General features: G+C 29.1%; 1 protein-coding gene and 1 long non-coding RNA gene across 3 annotated transcripts in view; one reads left to right on the top strand and one right to left on the bottom strand.

The window, feature by feature from the left end:
• LOC130666295 (neuronal acetylcholine receptor subunit alpha-7-like) overlaps nt 1-25,730 on the top strand; it is a 107,371-nt gene that overhangs the window by 20,107 nt on the left and 61,534 nt on the right. The window contains exon 2 of one of the 2 annotated variants that reach the window (XM_057467131.1): nt 5,710-5,852. The exons of the other annotated variant lie outside the window; for it this stretch is intronic. Coding sequence (XP_057323114.1) covers nt 5,710-5,852 — 143 coding nt within the window. The remainder of the gene's footprint in view (nt 1-5,709; nt 5,853-25,730) is intronic. 2 annotated transcript variants of the gene reach the window in all.
• Nucleotides 14,970-16,907, bottom strand: LOC130666296 (uncharacterized). Its single transcript, XR_008989652.1, has 3 exons — nt 16,690-16,907; nt 15,370-15,517; nt 14,970-15,284 (listed from the first exon to the last, which is right to left on the bottom strand). It is a non-coding gene; the product is annotated as an uncharacterized LOC130666296 (long non-coding RNA).

Genomic DNA, 25,730 nt, shown 5'->3' on the forward strand with positions numbered 1-25,730 from the left:
TATATAGTCTTGTTTTATTATATATACTTTTTCCCACCTTTGAAAATTCCTTTAAGGCATTGTTTCACGATATGTCTAGTATATTTTCCTTTCTGCTGGCGACAAGAAGCGATACTTCAGCTTATATACTGCTCTAAAAGACACACTAAGAACCCTCTACTCCCTATAGCATTAGCAATGGATTCTAGGATTTCAAGATAAACTTTTTTTCGTCTTGGCACACATTTTACGAAGATGACTTAAATTTTTTTAAGTCTAGTGTGTATTAAAGTTAAAACAAAATTGTTTGAATTTTTATTCGGCAAATTCTAGGTCAAATTTTTTTATGATGCTTAACATACTTTGAATTTAAACTTTTTTATTTTTGTTTGTTTACGGTCTTAAAGTCTTTTTGATGTTTAACTGGAAGGAGAAAGAAGGAGAGAGAAAGAGAGAGAGAGAGATATTAAGTTACGGTGGGTGTATTGGTTTAAAATTAAGATGGGCATATGTAGAGCGAGTCAAAGGTCTTTTTGAGGTAAAAGCATTTTATTTTTCATCCGAGTTGTATAGTATATTGAATTTTTGTTGAGAATATCAAGTACGCAGTGTGTTTTGGACAGCCTGACAAAAAAGCTATCTTGAACAATTCTTGCAGGCTGTTTGCTGTTGTAAGAGCTAGTTGAGGAAGAAATAGAGAGAGAGAGAAGCTAAAGTAATGTAAAGTGAAGTGAGTGTATAAAACGGACAAGACGTGAAGATTTGCATGAAATCGAGTGAGTCCATGTGTATGTGACATATACATGAAAAATACGACTCAGACATTTTTTCGATAAATTTTGTCCTCTATAGGAAATTTATTTCCCTTAGTTTTTTTTGCCATCGTTATTGCTGTTATTATTATGATACCAAGAAATGCCCTAGGCTTAAAAAGGGGAAAAGTAAGAGAGTCAATGCCTGCGAAAACAATCCGCCTACGCAAAAATGAGCAAGGAAAAATAATGAAAAGGTCTATTCCTAAGAGACAACATTCATTCATATCATATATGTGCTTTTGTTGTTTTTATTTAAATATATCGTGTGTAATAATTTTTATGTTTGCTTAGGCTTTTTTTAAACGCATAGAAAATCGATAGAATTTAATGGATCGTATTTATGATGACGTATTAAAATAATTTATAGTTTTGTGTTGTCTATGAAATTAAAATATTAGAGCTATAGTTCTTAATAAAAATTTAGTTTGAAATATTATTGAAAAATAAATATACGTATATATGTATATAGTTAATGAATCTATGAATCGCGTTTATAAATTTGATATTAAAATTTACTTTTTTACTGAATCAATATGTGCGGATTTTTTTTTTCCGCTGAGGTTAAATTGGATTTGAAAACCGATGGGAAATTTTTTCGTGTGACAAACGTTAAAAATTATTTTTAATATTTAATCTGTTATAACAGAGACCAAGGCGAGTCGCAAGTTCGATGAAACGAATTATATATTCAACGGTATTGTAAAATATCGATGACGATTAAATTGAACAAAAAAAAATATATATATATCACTCAAGATTCAATTTAATTAACTGAAATGTAATTAAAACTTTCTCTTTGGATGATTAATTAAGGAATATAACTGTCATAAAAATATATTTTTAATTTTACCATCATATGGATGTACGGAAATATAATTTTTTAAACTGTAAATAACTTGTAACTTAAATGCAAAGATATAGAAGAATTTTTCGAGATACTTTTAGAAGATTTATGCGCTTTCAAGCAGAAGATATTAAGTTTCAAAATTCAATATTCTGAATTAATAAGATGTTCATTTTGATAAAGTATCACATGAGTTATTTTAGAATATTGAGCTTTCAATTGAAATGAATTAAATTTTTTTATCTTCTATTTATAAATAAAAGACATTTAAAAAATCAAATTTATAAAAATTTCATTCAATTTTAATTCAATTTATCTAATAAAAAAATTTTTCACTTCCCGGGTCGAAAAAATAACTTGATTTTGAATATTTTGACTTAATTAATTTGATTTTGACTACACTTACTTTTTTTTAACTTCAATATGACTCTTTTAACTTAAAAATTTAAGTCAAATTAAAGTCACGTAGACTTGGGTTTGACTTCAATGACTTAAATTTAAGTCATCGAAGTCACATCTAAGACAACATGACTTTAATTTGACTTAGTTGGCGTAAATTGCTACACTCAGAGAACAATTTATTTGAGCCAAATGAGATTTGTTTCGAGCAAATAAATCCCATATTTGAATGGACCCAATTAGTGTTTATTTGAGACAAAGATATGGCTCATTTGAATGAAATAATGACTTGTTTATAGTTAACAAATCTTTATTTGGACTTTTTTTTCAACCAAGATTTGTTAACTATAAACAAATATATATTTTAATGAAATAAATGACTTTGTTCAGTCAAATAAATCTATTCATTTGGCTCAAATAAATTGCTCTCTCAGTACACGCTGAAAAAAAAATGCCAACTATTACCATCTAGCAATAGGGAATGATTACTATCTGTATGTGATAATCATTGTCATGCTTTTACTCTCTAAACATGAATTAGTGAAAATAAGTGAATATTCACTAATTCGAAGTGCAAACCGAACTACTTATTTCAAAAAGTGGTTCGGTTGGCACTCAGAATTAGTGAATATTCACTTATTTCACTTATTCATGTTTAGAGAGTATGTTAATTATCCGTTTCTCGTATAGTAATAGTTACCATCTCTGATAGTAATATTTCTTATATCGGCAAAATTTTTGAATTTTGCCTTCTAAGATAGTAGTGATTATCATCTCGGATAAGAATGCTTACTATCTTCGATAGGAATAGATAACATTAAAGAATGAGAGTCATTAAAATACAAAAGATGGGAATAGTTACTTCGTTAAGATGGAAAGTATTACCATTTTTTTTTCAGCGTGTATACTAAGTAAGTCAAAACCAAATGTGTTTTCAAATCTCAAAACGTGTTTTTCATTTATTAAAAAAAGAAGTGAAACTTGATGACTCGCTATTGTCTTACTAGACTTGTTTTCCATTCAATTTTTAAAATTACGCCAGAATAAAATTATTTTCTGACCCTGGTTAAATAAAAGTCTCAAAAATCTATCAATAAAAATCATTATGCATATTTATCATTCCTTCTGTGTAGAAAAAAAAATTTATCAGGATTATTTATAACCGCATTAGCAGCCTGACATTTATATTCGAACCGAAAAAGAAATCAATCCTAAATAGTAAATAATGATTCCAAATAAGCCGTGACAATAAATAAAATTATATTTAAATACGAAACGTATCCATACATCTGGCATGAGTAAACGAAAAGTTAAGGCATGTAAATATAAATTTCCTAGATAAATTTATATTCACCCTAAATTTAAAGCTTTCAGTCAAGTTGTTAGCTGCCAAAAACTATCACAGCTAAATTTTATTTATGTATTATCGAAGTTAGCAAAAAAAACTAATATATCCGAACCCTATTTATAATTTAACTTTTTATCCTCTCGTTCACAATCATCAATTATGATTTTTTTTTCTTTTTTTATTCCCGTCGTCTCAAGTTCACGAGCTGTAGATATTACTCGCGTACTTTATTTCCATCGATCCTTCACCGGCGTCTTCTAAGTGAGGATATATGTATAGATATACAAAGAGAGTAATGAGTGCAAAAGACGCTACTGTACGTCGTTGGGCTTCTTATTCAAGCATGTAGACTAAAAAGTCTTTAGAGTTTTTTCACTAGTGATACACATGAGACTTGCGCGCAATTCACTCGTTTATCAGCGGAAAAAATTTTAAAGTTTTTTTTTTTTTATATTTTTTACGTAGTCTACTCAACTCAAAGTCAGCTGTAAAACATTATATATATATAAATATATGAAATACTTTCATTTACGGATGTTGAATCGCTTGAGAGTACATACACAGGTATTTAAAATCCCTCAGTCGTTTGTTATTTGGCGTATTCATGATTTCATGCTTTTGACATAACTAAAATTTTGGTTTTCAATAGAAAAAAGTTTAAAAGTTGTTGCTAAATTTTATGTAAATAAAAACAAAAAAAAATATTTGAATGTTTTGATGTAAAAAAGGTTTTTTTAGTTGAGTTGAGTTTAACTGATAAGGGTTGAACTGAGACGGATTTATTTAACAAAAATGTTTTCAGTATTTAAAGGATAAAAATAAAAATATTAGGATATATTAAAAGAAAGGAATATGTATGATATGAATATTCAGAAAAGTAAACGAAAAAATTCATTTCTTGGCGGTATTAAAAAAATAATAAAAAAAATGTAAATGTGGATTTACTGGAATAATGGTCACTGAAATTGGCCATCCTTCACCGAGAGAAGTACCGTTACCTCGTGCCGTCCCTTGGGGTGAAGTGAATCTTTATTCTAGCATGTTTCTCTCTCGAGCAATCTCACCCTTTCACCTTTTATTCACAACCAACGGGAGCGACTTTTTCTCTCTTAACTTAAGAAGTGAGGCCAGCAGTTATACTCCAGTTGCTCGTGGTCATTTTAAAATATTTATGGTCAATAGAGTTTGGGTCACGCGTGATGTGTTTACTTTTATGTAAAGAAAATAAAATATATTGAAGGTACATAAAATTAAAGTACAAAATTTAACTTTTATCAATTTATTGCTTTTTCAAATTTTTTATTTTACCCAACAAACATAAAATATTTTATCTTATGCATTATTTAGTTGCAATTTTATGAAACTCCCCTTTAATACATTTTTTTTTACGATTAATTTTATCGGGATATAAATTATTGTGAATACTGCAATGAGTTATAATTATTTGTATTCTATATATATGTGAGCTTAAGTAATTTTTAGTTCCTGTTTATATTAAATGAAACGAGTATTAATTACTTATTAATTAAATGTAACTTGATATTAATAAATTGTGTCTATTTCACGCATGCGTGATATACAACTCAGCAATTGGTACAAACGCATGTGTAAATTTTACAAAAGCCTGTGAGTATGCCGATACTAGACGAAATATAGACGTCAATAAATCATTTATAATTTAAAATAATATCGATTTTATTTCGCCACTTTATTGACTTTAATTATTTTATTTAAAAATAAAACTCGATATTAAATTAAAAAATTAAATGAATAAAAAAAAGTTATGACATTTGTTATGCTTTTCAAAGTCCATTTATTTTCTGGTTTTATATCCGTTCTCATCATCTTTAAAATAAAATTTATAAATATTTATCCACTAGTTTTTCGTACATTTTATTTCCACATAAAGTTTACTCGTTAAAAAATATTTTAAACCCATGTTTATTTCATTTCACTGAAATGTCAAATTTTAAATGAAAATATTTTTAAATATTTAACCGCAAAATTAATTATCAATTACTTTTTCGTAATCAATTAATCATATACTTCATACGTAACAAAAAGTATTATATATTTATTAGTGAAATCCGAAAATAAAATAAATGAATTTCATATGGATTTAAAGCGATGAGATATTAAAAATAAATTGGATGAGATGGGATGCAAATGAATTGAATGCTGGGTGTGAAAGTGATGTGTAATTAAATTGATGGACTAAATGAGGATAGATGGAGAAAACATAAGTTGTAAAATATTTAAATGATGATTTAAATAAATAAAAAAATGAGGGTGTATATGACAAAATTGTAATAATGATTGGCTAGGGCTGGTAAGTGGTGGTGTTCATGAGAAGCGGCTGCTAAACGACTTGCTGGATAACTACAACGTATTGGAGCGACCGGTGTTTAACGAGTCTGAGCCTCTACCGTTGAGCTTCGGCCTCACACTAATGCAAATAATCGACGTTGTAAGTCAACAATAACTACATACATTTCTCTATTATTAAAAAAATTCTATCATATTTTATTTATTTTTTTACCCTGTAAAAAATTGGGAGTGAATTCGAAGTGATTGCGGATTTTATTTAAATCTGAATTCGCTTTGTCACTCGGAGTTTTAGAGAAAATCCGCATACGGAGTAAATACGGAGTTTGTTTTTTCAGCTGCGTAATCTGGATTGTATTTAAATCCGCATTCACTCCGATTCAGACTTATAATATTAAAATACTCGTTTTGGAGTAAATTTTACCCTGAGGGAATCAAGTAAATAAACAGTGATCCGCTCCGCATTCACTCCGAATGTAATCCGGGTTCACTCCGCAATTTTTCCACAGTGTATTTATTATTTATCGCTACTTTTATTTTATTTTTATTTTTTAAATAACACTATTTCCATATATGCTTTCACTGATAAGCATTCATGTCCACGAATATATATATATATAGATTTTTTTTTTAAACTATTCCAATGCATACACTCATGATGTTGCACGAGTAGTCGTTGGAGTACATAAAAACGCGAGGAAAACGTGGATCAGTTACGTAAATGTGCACACGTCCATCTCCGGTACCAGTAAAGTAAAACAGCACCACCAGTCAACTAGAATGAAAAACAAAGCGTCGACGTATCTTGTCCGCATTTTATACATACCTACACGCAACTATGTTTTTAAAACGTTACCACATACAACACACACACATACATGTATTACAGGGATGTGAATACTTGGATCAATGTATTCTATTTAGTCAATTTTTTTTTTATTTTAAAGCTTTATTTTTTTTAAATAAAAATAAAATCACTACTTTATCCCGTTTAATATAAAGTTTATGAAGACAAGTTGACAAGATTTTTTTTTGGACTATCGAGATTTTAATAATTGCAATAGATAAATATCGTGATGAAATCGACGGGATCAAAGTTTAGTTAATTTGAAAAAATCTGAAATACGGTTGACCCTGTGGGCCAGCTCCAAAACTTCCCGATGTTTTCGAGCTCCGAGAGTTCGAAAACGTTATTATTTGCAAATTTTTGAGCTCTTCGGAGGCAAAAAATGTTGATTTTGTTGTTTGACCAAAAAAAATACATTTAGCTAAAAAAAAATTAATTTTTGTCTTACGGTATCTTTGGAACGAATCAACCGATTTGGACGTTCTTGGCGGCAATCAAAAGGTTTCATCAAGACTTAAAACTGGATAGATTTTGGAACCAATCGGGCAAGTAGTTTATGAGTTATATGAAAAAAATCCCAAAAAAGAAAATTTTTTATTTTTTATTTCTCGTATAGTTCGTAAATTACTCGACCGATCGCCTTCAAAATCTATCCAAATCTAAGTCTTGGTGAGTCCTTTTGATTTCCGCCAAGAACGTCTAAATCGGTTGATTTGTTCCAAAGATATCGTACGACAAAAATTAGTTTACATACGTCCATACATGCACACACGGACGTCCATCCGGAAATAATCAGAATAGCTGATTCCTAGGACCTCAAAACGCGGTTTGATGAAAACTCGTAACTAATAACTTCCGTTTTTTTGAAAATTTTCAATTTTTATAGCGGGACGTATAAACATCAATAATTTTTTAAAATTATTTTAACGTACTGAGGTTTCGAATTATAAAAAATAAATATTATTAATTATGATAATAATAGTGTTAAACAAAAATATATAATAGTACGTTAACATATTCCCCTTTTCCGTGAGCTTCACGCACGATCGATGGTAGGAGAGCGTGCATGCAAGAGTGACGTTATAAAATGAACAAAGGCCGGTCACCGATATACTGTACAACTCATCGATGATAGCAGCAGTAGCAGCAGCAGCAGCAGCAGCTACTATCCCTTCACGTGCATTTTCACTTCATATATATTTTCTATGTGTAAGCTTTTCACTGTATGCTTCGTCGACTTGTTCCACTCATGTGAAGCACACACTCATTATCACAATGTGCGTCGTGATATCCTCCACTTTACCATGCATACTTTCACTATAACTAATATTTCTAAATAGAGATTTTAAATAAATAAAAGGTGCACAAGTCAAGAAGGTCAATAAATAAAATATATATACAAGTAATACGTGTCGATTGTATCTAAAGTTAAAATCTAAGTTAGACACGTCGTTCTTTAAATAAGTAAAGTGAACAAGACGGTGTCTAGTCATGATAACTATATATATTTATATATAAGATAAGGTAGTGCAGCAAGTCGATGAAAAAGTCGAAAAATTTCCTCCAGACAAAACTTTTACTTGTCTAACAATATATATTTTATTTTTATCTATCTCGTTTTTGTTTTCTCTTGACGATAGTAGTAATGGTCGACGATAGGTGAAACAGTATTGATTGGTGTCTGGTCTTTGTTACGTGTTATTTGTAGCGATTTTATATATATACGTATACACCGATATAAAGTTTTTTTTTATACCATTTCCAATTTTACCCGACATATGAATATTCAGAAATTCATCATGACACTTTTTAAATAAATTATAAAATAAGAACGGGATTTAAAAAGATTAACCGTCCGAAAATACGCTTGTATCTTGTAAATTTACAAGGATATTACAAATATTTGAGTACAGATGACAGATGGAAAATTTAAGGAATTTTTTGTCATAAAAATGGTAGCGCTCGGGTTGGTAGCATTTACGTTCTTTTCACTACTCAATAATACGAGATAGATGGCCGATATTTTTTTTTTACATGTTTGTGTGTTAGTATATACATTTATTCTCACTCGCCGATATTTGCTCATGTACACTCGTAGCTCGTTGGATGAATGTCGCTTCAATTTCCGAAATGCTCGAGTCCCGAGATGGCCGTTCAGTTTGCCAAAAGCATATGATCGTGGTCAATGTCATATGTGCTTGAAATATCACGGACTCTTCTCGGTATTGAGGCAAAAAGAGGGTAGAAAAATTATTTCACATCGTGTATATATATATTTATACATATATGTATGGATGTATGTACATATAAATGTAGAAAAACCTTACAACCTCCGGCTTTCCGGTTGTCTTGTCAACGTTTTGTCGCGACTCCGCTTCGTGTAACAAATATTTTATTGCTTTTATCAATCTTCGGATTTTCTTACACTTGTATAAATTTTAACTTGGGGTACGTTCATATTATTATTGTTTTTAAACAATAAATAAATAATATACGATTATGTGAATTCAACTATGGAATATGAAAAAGAGGGTAAAATGGGCCAGTCAAATTTTTCTTTAAAATTACGTGACAAAGTAAAATTGGTATTTCAGAACTGACTGGGTCATTTAACATTTTTAACAAAAAAATTTTCAATAGAAAATAAACTTGAATATTATTTTTTAATTGTCTTAAGTAAAAAATTTATTTATTTCCATTTTTAAGGTATGTAGGGTAAGAGCACCAGTACCCAGCCCCTAACCAGTAGCCAGCTGGTCATATATTTTAACATTGGCTCAAAATATATATAGATATAATTTAACATGAGGTGGCTGGCTACTGGTTTTGGGAAAACAAAAAAAAAATTTTGAATTTTGAATTTCGAATAATTTTTCAGAAGCCTTAAAAATTAAATTTGATAAAATTTTTAATTGTTAATTTTTTTTTAATAAAGACATTTTATTTTAGAAATGTTATAATTAAAAAAGTGGAAAATAAAATGGAATTGAAAACAGGCACTAGAAAAATAGCAAAGTCATAAGTAAATAAAAGTTGTTCTCTTTAAAATTAGGCAATAAAATTTTGAAAAAGTTCAAGTAATAGACATACAGTGTAGTATTATAGAGTAGGTAAAGTCAAGTTTATATACATGGAGAGGCAAAGTAGAGGCGGTTCGAGCTGCTGAGTGACTTGAGACACTCAAGGGACTTTTGTGTGAACAGCGCGCCTAATTAGTCTCTAGTCAATCGTTAGTTTTATCAGTTTACCTTTCGAACTCGTATAACAAAAAAAAAAAAAAAAAAAACTATACATCTTTCTCTTTTCCCTTGGCTGGTACTTTATACAGAAGTTTTAAAACCGCAAATTAAACTTGACCGCCAATCATCAAAATGCCTTTACAAGCCCACCTTCTATGGACTTTAATAACTTTTATATTTAATTAATAATGCTTTCGCTAAGTAATTATTTAAAAATTATTTTTCCTGTTAAAGTTTCTTTTAATTATACACTCGGGCATTATTTAAATATTTGTAACTAGAATAATTATTGTCCAAGTAACTTTAGATAATATTTTATAATTTTATTATCTTTAAATTAACTCAAGCCAGTCTGGGTTGTCTTCGAATTTAATGTATGTTTAAGAGAGCAACTTGTAATTAATTGATTTAGAATTTTAAATACTTCGGAAACATTCGGGAGTATTTTGTTCGGAAACTTTTTCAAGTCATTTAATTTCATTGACTATAGATATTATCCGCAATAACCATTAAAAACTTTCGGAATTGTGAAAAAATTTTACATACTTTTGGAAGATAGAAATTTATATTAATCCAAAAAATTCCGATAGAGATATAAATGTTTTCAAATGAATTTCATGTGGTACAACGTTTTTCTGGTTTTTAATTAGTGCCTTTCAGTTTTTAAACCTATTCAATTTTTCGGTAGCCAGGGACTGTTTGAATGCTACCTCATGCTGGAATCTAAAAGACTTTTCCAATTGTCAAAAATAATCTATTAGAATTTATTTTTTTAATATTTCATTTTTCACACAATAATAATGATTATTGTTATTAAATTTAATTCACTGTAAAAAAAACTGGGGTAAGTCCAGGCGGTGTAGGTGTTAAAATTTTCTGTGTTAAATTTCGATAGCGAAAGCGAAGTTAAAATAACACCGCCGCCGGTGTAAGTATTCTTTTCCGATGTTAAAATATTTTTCATGATACCAGCATCGAAACTTGAAGTTTCAGTGTCTCTACAGCCCGTCGAAACAAGCTAATTTCAAGCCGATGCTGCAAACAACTGCTAGCGAATTCGTAATTCAAAAATACCTTCATACAGTGGGCAGAAACAATTGTGTTTTTTCCCTTGGGAAGAAACACAATTGTTTCTGCCCGGTGTCAGTTATATTTAATGTTCATTTGCAGCCTTATTACTCTTATTTGTTTACTTGTCACTTCAGTTTACTCATTTCATTTTTTAAGTGACAGTTTTAATTAACCAAATAAAATTACTAAAAAATGAGTGAAAATAATATTTTTGTCTTATTTACTATTTAATAAGTGACTGTAAATCACAGATTTTTCATTCTCTGACAGTTCTCCGCATCATCGGCTTGAAATTAACTTGTTTCTTACTGGCTGCTGACACTGAATCTTGAAATTCCGATGCAGGTAATCGTAAAAAATATAGTGTGAGACTCAGGATAAAGCACGATTTCAAACTGCGGGTGATGTCTTGTTTCATCCCTTGTTACACAATATATACTATTTTGGTGTTGAAAATATTTTTCTTTGTGAATATTTTTACTTACTCGATCACTATACAGTTGAATAGTGTTTTCACTAATTAATTAAATTATTGTTGATTGAAATGGCAGGCGTAAAATTTTGTAATTTTTAAATAAATTATGTATAACATAAATAATTATTTAAATAAGTACACAGAAAAATTGAAATTTCCTCCAGAAAATATTCATTAAATTTTCATATTTTTTCATATGAAATGCATTTTTTTTTCCTAATTTCTATACATGAATTTTTTTTTAACACCAGTATTTTAACACCATCAAATTACACCGCCTACACCGGAATTATTTCATTCCGAGGGAATCTTAAAAAAGATCAAAGAATTTTTTTTTCGTTTTAAAAAAATTCAAAAATTTCATTTAGGGGTAAAAACGTAAAAAGAAAATTTTCTACGACATTTTCGGATGCGTTCTCTCATAAATGATGACATTAAAACCTAAAATAATTTTATTAAGGATAAAAAAAAAGTAAAACCTTAAACGACCCGAAATCTCAAATGGGCCTTTAGTGAATTTCCGTATCAAGTAACACTTGCACATATTAAATGAAACAAAAGTCAAGTGTACGCCACAGAATTTCGGATAATAGTAATAATAGAAGAAGCCACGATTTCGGTAGTCGTAGCTTGTGGAGATAACCCACACGCGACCAGATACTTAAGAGCAACTTCTAACCGAGATCAGACCAGTTGATTTATAATGCCAGTATCAAACAACCAGGATAAGAATAATAAAATAATCTCTTCTTCATGACATAATCCTCCATCATCTGTGTTCCCACTTACAATAAAGTTATTTCTTGCCACGTATTTTTAAAAATAATATTTTCCCAAACTAAAATCGTTAAAACTAAAAGCACAATGAAAGATTTGCTTTTTGGCAAGCGGTTTTTCCGGCACTCTATAAGGCGTCTGTTGACTGAGTACGTTTGTATATATTCGAGCTCTTGGAAAATAAAAAGTAAAAGAGCTTAAAAAAATAGAAGAAATAAAAAACAATAGTTGGTAGCTGATGTGCAACCACAAGCGTCGTTTACCATGCCCCGTCACGTATTACGTTAATAAGGTTCGGACTGCTAGTAGTTTCGGTACGTGCCGGCGATGCACCATTCACTACTTTTTTCAAGCCCCTATTGTCGAATTCCAACAATTCACCTCTTATTTCTTTTTCTCATCTTCTTATCTTGGGTATCTATTTTATTTTACTTTTTCTTAAATTTTCTTTATTTAGTTTTAGAGTTTCTGAAAAAGACTCCTCGTTGTCCTAATTCTTTTGACGAAAATTCAATATACTTTATATACAAAGTGAAGACTTTTAAATTTTATTTCATTAACTTTTAGTGTTACTTAAACTCTATCAGTTGTCATTTATGTAGATTATTAAATATTTGAAGATTATTAAATAACCATCAAAAGACGTTGATTTAATTTTAATTTATTAAAATCTCGAAATGCTTTTAACATCGTGTCACTTTTTTACAGCTGGCCCTTAATGTAATTCGTTTTGATAATAATAAAAAGTAAATTTTACTCTTCGAGACGTCAAGAAAATGTTGATATTCATTTGAATCACTTTGAATAAGAGAGAATATATTTATGGATTAAATTTATTTTTCATTCCTTGATATTTTTCATCTTTGAAATTTATTATGATAAGTTGGAAGACTTGAAAATGAAGATGAAAATGAAGATGAAAATTATAATTAAGATTTAAATGAAGTTTATAAAAAATTTATTTTGACAGATGCATTTCTACTTACTGACTTTGAGATAATCTTAGTATAAAAAATGATTTAATAATATTTCAAAATGGCAACTAGTTGAGGAAATAAAAAGAAAAATTTTTTAAAAATAATTTAAAAACTATTTGACTTATCGGGTTTATATTTAAATGAGTTTTTGACAATTAAAAACTTTGCCAATTATAAAATAATAGAAATTAAAATTTATTATTTTGAGGGTAAAAAAAAATTTTGTCAATTAAAAGCTAAAAGTTATCTTTTATTAAAAAATTTACGGTAATAATTGTTTTCATATGTTGATCGAGTAAAAGTTTTATTGAAAAGTTTTATAGGGTTCAAGTTAAAAGTTGGCCAATGTCATTTAAATCTTATTTTTTTTTATTCTATTTTCGCGAGTCTAGACACTGTAAAAAATCGGGAGTGAATACAGATTTTATTTCAATCCGAATTCACTTCTTCACTCGGAGTTCCGGAGTTTTAAAAAAAATCACTCCGCATGCGGAGTAAATAGGGATTTTTTTATGGGTGGAGTGATTTCGGAGTGACGCGGATTTTATTAAAACGGCTGTTGATAAGAACCATAATTATTTCAATAAATAATTGATTCAGATTTTAATAATTAAACTTGAAATATTGTTTTTAATTCATAAAATGTTTTAGTAACTTACTAAATTATAATTTCATGTATACAATACATAGTGAAAATATTAAATTATTGAACAGCTATAGCGACATAGTTTTTATGGGAGTATTTGATATTTCGGTACAATATGAAATGTTATCTCATGGCATGGTCAATGTAAATCATCCCCCATGAAAAAAATTTATAAAAAAAATATATGTTAAAATATGAAAAAAAATATATCGTTTTACTAAATATTTTGTAGTTTCTAATAATTTGTTTTGTTGGTGGATTATAAAATATTTCGTTAAAACAACGAAAAATATGACTGGCAATGGCCCGGGTAATCAAATCATTTACTTGTCATAACTAAATTTAGTTGTCAGAAGAAGAATTTTTTTCTCAGTGCAGATGAAACCATTGCCAGCATATTTCGGTTTGGGTGAAGCTCCAGTGATCAGTAAAATACCCATTTTACCGGTCACTGGATCTTCATCCCACGCCTAACGGTCAGAGATCGTCGTTCGAGCCCGACGCGTGGCGAAGCGGTCACCCAGCCAAGTAGTAATCATGCTTGATGCTACTTAACTTTTGTGATCGCACGAGCTACGCGCGTGCCGAACGGCTGCCTCAGCCGCTTATTACATAAAAGTATATAAATAGAACATATTAGGATTTTCAGGTTCTGTATCGATAATTTTTAAAATAGGGGAGAGCGAGGCCAAGTGGGTCCTTTAAAGAAAATAATTATAGTATCATTAATTTTTTTACGCGTTTACTTCTTTTTAGACCCTTCCCCCATGAAAAAAATTTATAAAAAAAATATATTTTTCATATAAAAAAAATATATTAAAAATACCTTTTTTATATAATTTTTACTATTTTTTTACCTAGGTTGTTGGTTGAATTAAAAACATATTTTTTATGTAATTTTTTTATATTTTCATAATTATATTTTTTATAGATTTAAAATATATTATTAATCTATTTTTTTTATATTACCATACCTATATTTTTTTTATATTTTTATACATGTTTTTTTTATATATTCTAAGATATATTTTTAATATATTTAAAATATATACGAAAATCGACCAAAAATTAGCTATGTAAAATATATTTTTTATAGATATTTTATATATATTTATATATTTTTTTTGTATTTTTAATATATTTGTAATATATATTTTTTTTATGTGAAAAATACATTTTTTAAATATTTTAACATATATATTTTTTTTACAAATTTTTTTGGGGGGATACGACAGTTTGTGTCTCAGTGGAATTATATTTGTTAACGTTTTATTATCAGCTGCTTATAATTTTTAAAAATCACTTCACTTGAATACATGGAAAGGGAGTTCGTATTTATTTTCGTACTCAATATAGAGATGTCAATATCAAATACCTAAACTCACTATGCATTAGTAATTGTTTTTATGATTAATATTTTCCGCAATTCCCCTTCGCAGTGAAATTCACTCCATGGAAATTAAATAAATAAAAAATCCTCCACTTCGTGATAACTCCGGATTCACTCCATGTTCACTCCGCAAATGTTTCACAGTGTAAAATCTTAAAAATAAATGAAATCGAGAATAGAATTAGACAATCGTGTTAAATGGCTTGTTTTCAAGATATTGAGTTAGCTTTGGCTTACCTTCTGTATAATATAAAATCAATTTGATACAAATCAAGTTTACCAAGTTATACCGTAGATATCCAATTCCGCGAAATCAGTGCCAGCAACTGCGTTTCATCCTGCCGGTGAGGAGGATAAGCTAATCTCTCGTGAATCAATCGCCCTTCTATGCAAAATAGAACGAACAGACAACTAGTACAGTGTTCACTGTACACGCTTATACAATACAATACATATAGGATTATATTGAATCGATGAGGCATTAATTGCTATATCAATTTCCTTTTATTCCACTCGTTTCCATAATTTTAAAGATAAGAAAAATATTAATTGTAGCCACGTTGTATCGTTTTATTGTAATTTACATAAATATACATAAATTTATGTTTTCACTTAAATTTTAACGTGCCAACAAACTAATTCGATTGTAATTGTTATTAATTGCTCGTTACCTAAATTAATTATGCAGCAACAAACTATTTTAATTAATATTCGCTTTAATTAAATTTATTTTATTTTTAGTTTGCCCATAATAGAACACTTATGAAATCATTTGATCATCTTCCAGTTTTTTGTGAAATTTGGAAGAAATAATATAAAATTTTTCAGTATAAGGGGATCTCAAATTTAATGAAAAATCTTTTGAAAATTTTTATCGAAATTTATTTCATTCGAAAAATTTAAAAATTGAAATTACAGTACACGGAAAAAAATGAACTATATAAATTGAGAAAATATCTATAGATTTTAAATTTAAGTTTTTAAGTTAATATTTTTGTTAATATTTTTAATCAAATTATTTATGAGTGTAAATGTAGCAGACATCAGAAAAATTTAAAATTATTAATAAATAGAGTAAATAATTAAAAAAATAAAATTAAAAAAAAATGCGCATTTTAAAAATTTTGAAATTAATAAGTGCATTTTTTATGAATATTATTTTTTACATTATTTACTCTATTTATTTATAATCGTACATTTGTCTGATGTCTGCTACATTTACACTGATAAATTATTTTGAGGTGTTGATTTATCACAAAAAAAAAATCATTTTTAAATTAACGCAGTCTTATCATCAAACCTCTTATAAACTTACATTAAATTTCTTCATTCATCCAAAAAGTTATAAATTTCTCAATTCACTTTTAGTAATCGACGATTCGAAAAAAAAACTTTATCTTCATTTTATCAAATTATATTTAACATCAAGTTTACTTTTTTAATTTTAAAATAAAATGAAAGTTTAATGGTCTTCTAAAGCAGTAACGACCTATTCAACCCGCCGTAACATATCTTTGTATTAAACAAAAAAAAAATTTAATTGGCATGTAAACTTACACAATCCGAAAATTAAAAATTAACCATTTTTACTTTACGCACAAGAGCTTCAACAGGACAGTAATTAATCCCATGAAATTTTTCCACCATTTGTTTAATGCTTATTATTCGTATGCACAAAGAATATATAGATACAGTTGAAAAAAATCTCGATTATAAATGAACAGCTGTGTATTATTTATACATGCACAAAGTTGATGTTTCTTGCATTGCCCGAAGCCTTGTCAGTAGTTGTCCCTTGCATAATAACTTGACGTTAGTGTTCTATAAACCAAGAGAGTGGGTAGATCATTGAGTCACTGAGAGTACAGAAAGGAGAATACATACGTATGTCTGTATGTGTATAAAGTGATATTATTTTGTAAGCAGACCGCGTTAGACATACACAGAGGCTTACTGCCCGTGACAATTAGCCGCAGAAAAGGTTACATTATTCTCCCCTTCTCTCGGTTACTTCTCTCATCATCAGCAGCAGCACAACGACCGCGACATACAACCAAGTGTCCCTGACAATGTTTTCCACTGGTTTCTCATTAAAAATATTTTTCAACTGAAAAAAAATAATATAAGGGGAAGAGATGAAAAAAAAAAAACACACCCACATATTTTTCTTTTCAAGAACTTTATTGGAAGAACATAATTAAAAAATAACGAAGAAAAACATAAATTGCACAAGTAGTATTTTGTACTGTTTTTTTGTTTCTTCTTTTGTTTTTAAAAATTATTATTATGCTTAACCATAAAATCTTGAAAGAAACGAATGAATCAGATGAGAAGCTGCAAGTAATTTGGGAGGGGGTTGCCGAGATACAGAATAAGGAAAGAAAGCCAATGTTATGGTAGCTTAGTGACTTTTTAAACGACTTTCGTGATCAATGGATATTGTAGTTTGTGTAAAAAAGAATGAGAAAAAGAAGTTAGGAAAGCGGAATGGATTCAATTACCAGTGGACGGCTTGGAAGATGTAATAGCACGTGAAAAAGTATCTTCTTGCAATGGCGTCAACTACGACTACGACGACAACCGAGACCAAAACCGAGACGAAGACGAAGACAAGGACGAGGACAAGGACAAAGTTGAGGATGAGGATGAAGAGTATGTTGGTGACGATGGTGGTACTGTAAAGTGTAGGTTGAAAACGTCCACAGTTTCCATTTCACCCCTGGGACAACAATAAATCCAAAGTCTAGAAAGATTAATAGCCGAGCGTATAATTAACGAATTTGGTCCTCAATCTTTCTCAACCGCTTAGAGGAGGTAACGTGTAAGAGTGAGAATAAGAGACTGCCACCAACGGGATTTTATCCTGGTAAGGGTAACTTTGTTCTTAACTCGGTTAACATCATATCCCACAATCTAGATTATTGGAGCTTATTTGTACAGGTCAAATGGACATTATGTTTTTCGGCGGTTAATTATACGTTTATTGTCTGATATTATTTATCTACATACCCTGAAAAAAAATATTGCTCTAAGAGCCATACCGTTAGGTTATAATAACTATCTAAAGTTTTGAAAATCGTACTGTAAAAAATTTTTGGAGTAGGTGTGAAAAATACGCCAAATATCTTGTTAAATTTGAACCGAGGATTTTTTACACCGTTATTTTACACTGAACGGCCGTGTAAAGTTCTCGGGGACCATTTTCACACCAAAATTTTTTGCAGTGTAGATTATTAATATAGCAATAATATAGCATACAATGTTTTGTTAAATCAACTGTCTATACAGATGGTTGCTACGGCAATGCGTATTGAAATATTTACATTCTGGATTGATATATTAACCATTCGGATTGCTATCTATACACTGTAAAAAATTTCGGTGTAAAAATGAACCTGTAGAACTTTACACAGCCGTGGTGTGAAATAACGGAGTGAAATTCACTCGGTGTAAATTTTCCATCTAATTTTAACACGGTGTGATCTCCTTTTTTTACACCATTCCGTGTTACTCGTAATTTTGATTAATGAGCAACAAACGATCATTGAAGATTTTTAACTACCTAATCAATAACTACATTAATTATATTTATATATTAAATAGTATTTTGAACATTTAAATATTCTTATGATTAATTTTCTTAACGCAAAATTATCATGAATTATACATTTACCCGTTTGGCGGTGTAAAAATTTTAAATTCACACCGCCTAAATTTAACACCGAATTTCGTATAATTTTCACGCTAAAATTTTTTCACCGAGACATTTACACTACACCCGGTCCAAAAAATTTTTTACAGTGTAGGGATCTTTAAGGGCCAGTTCTTCAAACCGGGTTTATTTTTAATCCAGGCATAAATTATTATTGCTGGTATATCTATATATTATTAATGTATACTATTATTAATACTAGAAATGTTAATTTAAACCCGAATAAAAATAAACCCTGTTTGAAAAACTGACCCTAAAATAGCAGTATACCGGTACACCAAGTAAGGGAAATATTATGGTTAAATTAACAATACTTTTAACCAAAATTGAAGATAGTTAATGCTGCAATCTAGTATTGTCAATTTAACAATACACTTTGTATCAGTGTATCTATAAATAACATTATTGTATTAATACAAGTTTTATTTGTGTGCCGTAAGAGTTCATTTTATTTTAGGGATTTCCTTGATAAACTTTATAAAAGTTAACACTTTAATGAATTATGTACATTGAAAGAGAGCTTAAAAAATAATTGCCGGCAATGGAGTACAAAGAAAAATAAAAGAGGGTTAATTATTTATGTTGACCCAACAATTAGTCAAGCTTCGCGTGAAAAACAAGTCACTAGAGTGTACACTGAGATTCTTTCATTTTAAAATTGTGCACTAGCTTATTTATTACAACCAATCGTTAGATTTTTCAGTCTATTTATTTTCATTGCATCCAATAACTTTATTAAATTCGTTACTTAAATTGACATATTAATAGTTGCCAAAAAACTTCAAATAATTTATTAACTAATTTATCATCATTTTATGTAACTTTCATGCAAATTTCACTTAATGAGATGTAATATTTTAAAAAGTGTAAAACTTATCAAATATAACTTCATGTTTTTTTTTTTTTGTGCAACGTTAACATAAAATTTTTTAATAATTTTCGCTGTTCGTAGGAAGGTTAAGTCATACAGAAATATTTCACAGTTACTTTTTATTTCATACAATTTTTTACGATTTTCAGCTGCAAAAAAAGAATTAAATGGACATATTTCATATTTGAAGATTGTTTTTTTTTCTATCAGTTTATAAAAACTAATGGATTTTAAAATTAAACATTTTTTAATTAAAAGAAAAAGAGATAGTGGATAAGAAACGAAACTTGTACACGTTGTAGAGTTTGATAAAACATTTAAATCTTGATTAAATAGTCAAGTTTAAAAGTATAGTAAAATATATTCCGTGTAACTGAAATACAGCACAAGTATAATCTCTGGATTTTCGTTTGATTTTAATTAATTTATATATATATATATATGTATGTATAGAAATTTATTTTATCTTTCACATCAACTATAAAAAGTAAATACATTTATGTGATTGAATAGATTCAAGTAGGTCATGGCTTAATTCCAAAATGAACATACCTCGGATTTAATTTTTTTTTTTTTTTTTTTCAACCCAAACCACGTACGTACGTTCATTAAGATTGATACAAGTGATAATAGATACTTTATCTTTTGCAATGGATTAATAGAAAATTGGCGCTAGATAAAAACATATTGGCGCCAATACGAAAAATAAAAAGTTAAAAGCAAAGTTAATAAAATTTAATCTGGCGCGTGAAGATTTTAAATTGTTGTGAAAAGATTATCCAAGAATAATGAGAAAGCAAAAAAAAAGTTTGAATCAGTAGATAACTAGCTGATAGATTTAGTTGTTGGAAAGACTGGAAAGTATCTTATCTTGGTAAAGAGAAAAAGCTTAGTGTTAACTGCTTACCAAAACTTGTATCAATAAGAAATGTTAGACTTAACTAAACTCGGTTAAAAAGTTTCCAAGGGGTGGTTCAATATTAACTGTACGAAACCAAAAACTAAAACTGCTGAAAGATTAAGTAATAAAAAATACCCGAATGTTTTTATTTTATTGATTGAGTTTTTTTTAAAAAAGCGCACAATGTGGATGATCTATTTTTTTTATTAACTTTTTGTCTTTTATTTATTTTACACTTATGAGTAAATTATTTAAAATATACCGGCAATTTTAATCAATCGATAAAAATATATATCGTCATGAATCATTTATTCTCAGGAAGTCGTGCAGTATCCGCGGATGAACTCGTGACAGTATCCATCGAGGACAATGAGAATTCAATGAGCAGAGTATGAGATATCTACTCTTTAGTTATATAGACAGGCATAATAAAAATGAAACAAAAAATAACAACAAAAAATGAAAAAAACAGAAAAAAAAAAATAATAAAACCATCAGTTACAGAACACTGGACGGGACATGTACAAGCACACTTGTCTATTCATACAATAATCCATCATCTATTCAAAATAAAAAACAAAATGCTCTCAATTTTTGTTGGAGCTAATAGTCCTACTTTTTTAACAAAATACAAAAAAATAGCAATTGATTTTTAATTTAAATTGAAAATAAATACCTCAAGTTTTTTTTTTTTTTAATTAAAATAATAATTATTTTTGGTATTAACAAAATTTTTAAATCATCATGAAGTAATTACTGGAAGCCACCCACTGATTCTATGTTTTTTTTCCTTCATCAAAGTAACGGTTTGCTAATTTTGTTAGGAAAATAACCGCTCCCAGTCGAAATTTAGAGCCCATTTTCAACCTTCTAAAGTCGGATCTATTTCGGACTTGGAGGTTCAAAATAGAGTCTATTTCCATGTTAAATTAGGTCCGATTTTGGTCCCTGAAGTGCTACAAATTTCCGTTTTCAGCACTTTAGGGTTCAATATAGGATCTGATGAAAATTAGAATTAGGTCCTATTTTGAACCTCTGAGTCCTATTTTATTGTAATAATAATAATGTTCATATTATTAATATCATTAGCATTATTAATACTATGATTAATGATAATCTACGTTACTCTGGATTTTATTTGCATTTACAATGGTTAAAATAATTTCAATTCAAATTATCAAAGTATATAGCAAATGCTGATAATAGTTCAATTTTTATAATAAGTTAATAATAATATAAGAATAATATCAATAATAATAATTGATTTTATATAAATTTCGTGGCATGTCAAAAAAATAATGCTTACAATTAATTTAAAAAAATCTTTAATTTTTTATGTCATCATAAATAATTTAATTATAATGAATCGAAAGTTATTATGGGACTAATATTGTCGGACTTGAAGGTTCAAAATCGGGCCTCTCAGTGAATGTTCGGACCTCTGGGTTCAAAGTCGGAGCTAGAGGACTACAGGGCTCTAAATTTTGACTCGGGGCTCGGTAAGCAGAAGGTCGACAGTTCGAATCCATCTTAGGAATTTTTTTTCAATTTTTGCACACCTCGAATGCGAAGCGGAAAAATTTTTCTTATAGGACAAGACAAAATTTCTTAACGCAAGAATTTTTTTCTCGCCCCGAATAATTTTTTTTTGCTCCAAGAAAGTTCTTTGTCTCCCCAAGAAAATTTTTGTTTTCAATTTACAATGCAAAAATTTCTTGGATCAATTAAAAATTTTCTTACGGCGAGTAAAAATTTTTTACACCAAAAAATTCATTTTTCTGTGTACAAAATGTCAAGGCAGGGTTGTCGTCAACTTAAATCTCCACTAATTTTTTTGTTAATGCTTATTATTATACTGATTTTTATTTTATTATTATAGTTATTTAAATATGAACATAAAACGTCCAATAAAAAATAAAAAAAATCTAAAAACAATAAACTAAATGATCCTCGATGTAAATCATTGTTGGTATTGGGTTAAAATTGACCATAGTATAGATGTAAATAAAATAGTCAATGCACGTTTTCCGTACTTGTAGTGGTGTAAGTGTATGTGACATTACATTGCATGAGCTCATTGTTTGCTTGGAGAATTTACTTGCAGGTAGTGTTTTTGCACGATATACAACCACATGTACTCACAAAAGGTAAAAAAAAAATAGTGTTAACGAACCCATGGAGAATTCGCCGCACATTTTTTCAAATCATAATATTTTTTCATTTTAATGTCTTTATTAATATATTCTCTTCAATTTCTCCTCCGCATTGTGCGTCTCTCCGTACTAACATATATATTACATTTAAAAACAACATTATACTTATGTTCGCCTATTTTGTTATTCCAGCAAACTATCATTTTATCACCACCATAAAGTTAATGATATTTAAGTTGTATACATTTTTTAAAATACAAAATCTCTGATGCTTAACCCGGAATAAATGAAAATAATCTTCTATTTCCAAGTTTTACATGAAAGAATTTAATTGCTCGTCATATACAAAAATTCTTGGTAATGGTCTAGAAGTGGGGCTCCACCTATTTTTCAAAGTTCCAAGTGCTTACACCTTAAATATCTATAATTAAACTTTTTCCACGTGTTCAGCTACACGGCGGATTAAATTTTCTGTATGTGTTTTTGTCTCCAACACTAGATATCTATCTGAACCTTGCAATCAGAGTGTACAAAATTGATAACATAAAATCATGCAAATTTTCCAAAATAAATTTTAATAAATTTTCTAATAAATATAAATAATTAATTTTATTAATACCGTAAGATGGACGGTGGTGATAGAAAGGTCTAACTAAGAGCTACAAAGATTTTTTGAACTCTTGTACAGTGAAAATTGGCATATTTCTGTTATTTCAATACTTAAACGGTGTACAACAGCTCACCTAACATTTAGATGCAAGTAGTTTGGACGGTATCCGCCTTCCTTTGCTAGTATAGTGTCTGGCTGAAACCCACAACACAGTTTTACGCCGGCTCGTACTGGTAAGAGATGTAGTCTAAGGCAAGAGTGCGTTAACATAGCCTTACTGACGAGTCCGTTAACGTACTTAGGACGAAACTACAGAAATTATGGCAATTAGGCATATGCCTTAAATTTTAGTGTTTGACTTAAGAGTCAATACACAGAATGAAATGAAAAATATGTCAAATAATGCAGTGTTGCACGGAACTGAAAATTCATGATCTAACATCTAAATCAAGCATAATTTATACCTTTGGTATACACTTATAACTTATTAAGGCTCAAATAACACCTAAAGATGCAATTATATCTTCAATCCGCCGACAAATGCTTGAGAATGAAATTGGTTTCCAAGCGATTTGTCTATATTTGGATTTTTGCTTGATATAAACAGGTGGAGCCCCGATTATAGACCATTACCAAATTCTTTGAAATATAAAATAATCTATCAGAAAGTATTTAACGTAAATAAAAAAAAAATAAAATTTTTTTTAGTACTCACATGTTTGTATCTGTAATCTGTGCAATCTATTGGTAACTGAGCTTTTAATAACCAGCATTTAATCTGTATTTTAATCTATAAAAAAAAAATATTTCAACTGTTTGATATTTCATTTAAATTATTGTAAAAATAAAAAAAGTAAATATTAAATAAATAAAACAAAATAATAAAATTAGCGAATGAAAAGTTAAACTCTGTTATATAAATTATCAAGCATCGGGGACAATGAGGATAAATATTGTCGATGTCAGTCAATCTATGAACAATATAGACTCAAGAGAGTTCTTAGGGGTGTGTAAACTATATAGTATATGTGTATGTCGTCAGTAGTGCATGCAAAATTATGCACTTGATTAATTATCTGGTAGTTCTACACACTGGCTTGGGTAAAGGTGCTTTCAACATAGATTACGATCTCTACCTCTACCTCTGCCTCAACCTCTACCTCTACCTCTACCTCTACCTCAGCCTCTACTTCTGCCAATGCCTCTACCTCTGCCTCTGCCTCTACTATTACTGCAACCACGACAATCTACGACAACGGCAACGACGACGTTAGCTTTAAATTAGCTTTAAGCAAGAGGTGGGTCCTTTTAACAGAATGAACGATTTCTGGTGACTGCAAGTGTATTCTAAACTCTACCATGTACTCAACTCTATACTCGGCTGTACTCTCTGGGTGTACGTTTGATCCCAAGGGAGAGATCCAGCCAGAATGAAGTAGAATCATTCGGACCACTCCCAAGAGTGACATCTGTGCAAAGAGCACAAGAGAAGCGAATCGTTCGACGATGGCATTCATCCAGTTCACTCTGTACCACATCTACAATCAAACTATTTCTTCTTCTTACTCTTATTCTTATTCTTCATTCAGATCGATAATATACTTGAAGATCAAGTTCAACGTTAACCTACTCGAGAGTCTGCTGATGATAACCACTTACTTCGATAATACTCAAGGGATCTATTTCTTTTTGTCAATACCACAAACTGAATAAATATTACCTTTGTGTGTTTGCTGTTATTAACATACTAACAGAATTTATTCAGACATCAATCATCAAAATCGATAGTCTCATAGTTTACAATACCAGAAAAAGATGAATAACATCAGTATTAAAAATACTATGTCATTATTTTTTTAACAATGTCGAAAAAATTTTCATTAAATTTAATAGAGAGAAATTGGGTTAGAGGCTATGTGTGTATATATGAAGAAGAAAAAAAAACATTTTTATTAAATTTTTTTTCAGATTAATGGACTCAATATTGGAAAAAATTTTAACTATTATTTTAGCTTGTGGTTTTTTTATCCTCAACATAAAATGAAATCCAATAGTTTTACACAATAAAATATTTGTATATATATATATATATATATATATCTATATAGACAAATAAACTCAACGAGATTAAAAAATATAAATATAAATCATTAGCTCGGTTGATCTCTATATTGTGAAAGATAAAATGCGTTGGATCAAATTTCACTTACTCAGACTACGGATATTTTTAATTTATAGATTCATAATATTATATAAATATATATGAAGAGTAAATAATTATCAAACATCAATTAAGTGGTTTATACTTAATACATATATATTGCGCAACAATATTATAGATAGTCGAAAAT

Source organism: Microplitis mediator, chromosome 4 (genome assembly GCF_029852145.1).
Source record: "Microplitis mediator isolate UGA2020A chromosome 4, iyMicMedi2.1, whole genome shotgun sequence".
Taxonomy (NCBI): Eukaryota; Metazoa; Arthropoda; class Insecta; order Hymenoptera; family Braconidae; genus Microplitis; species Microplitis mediator.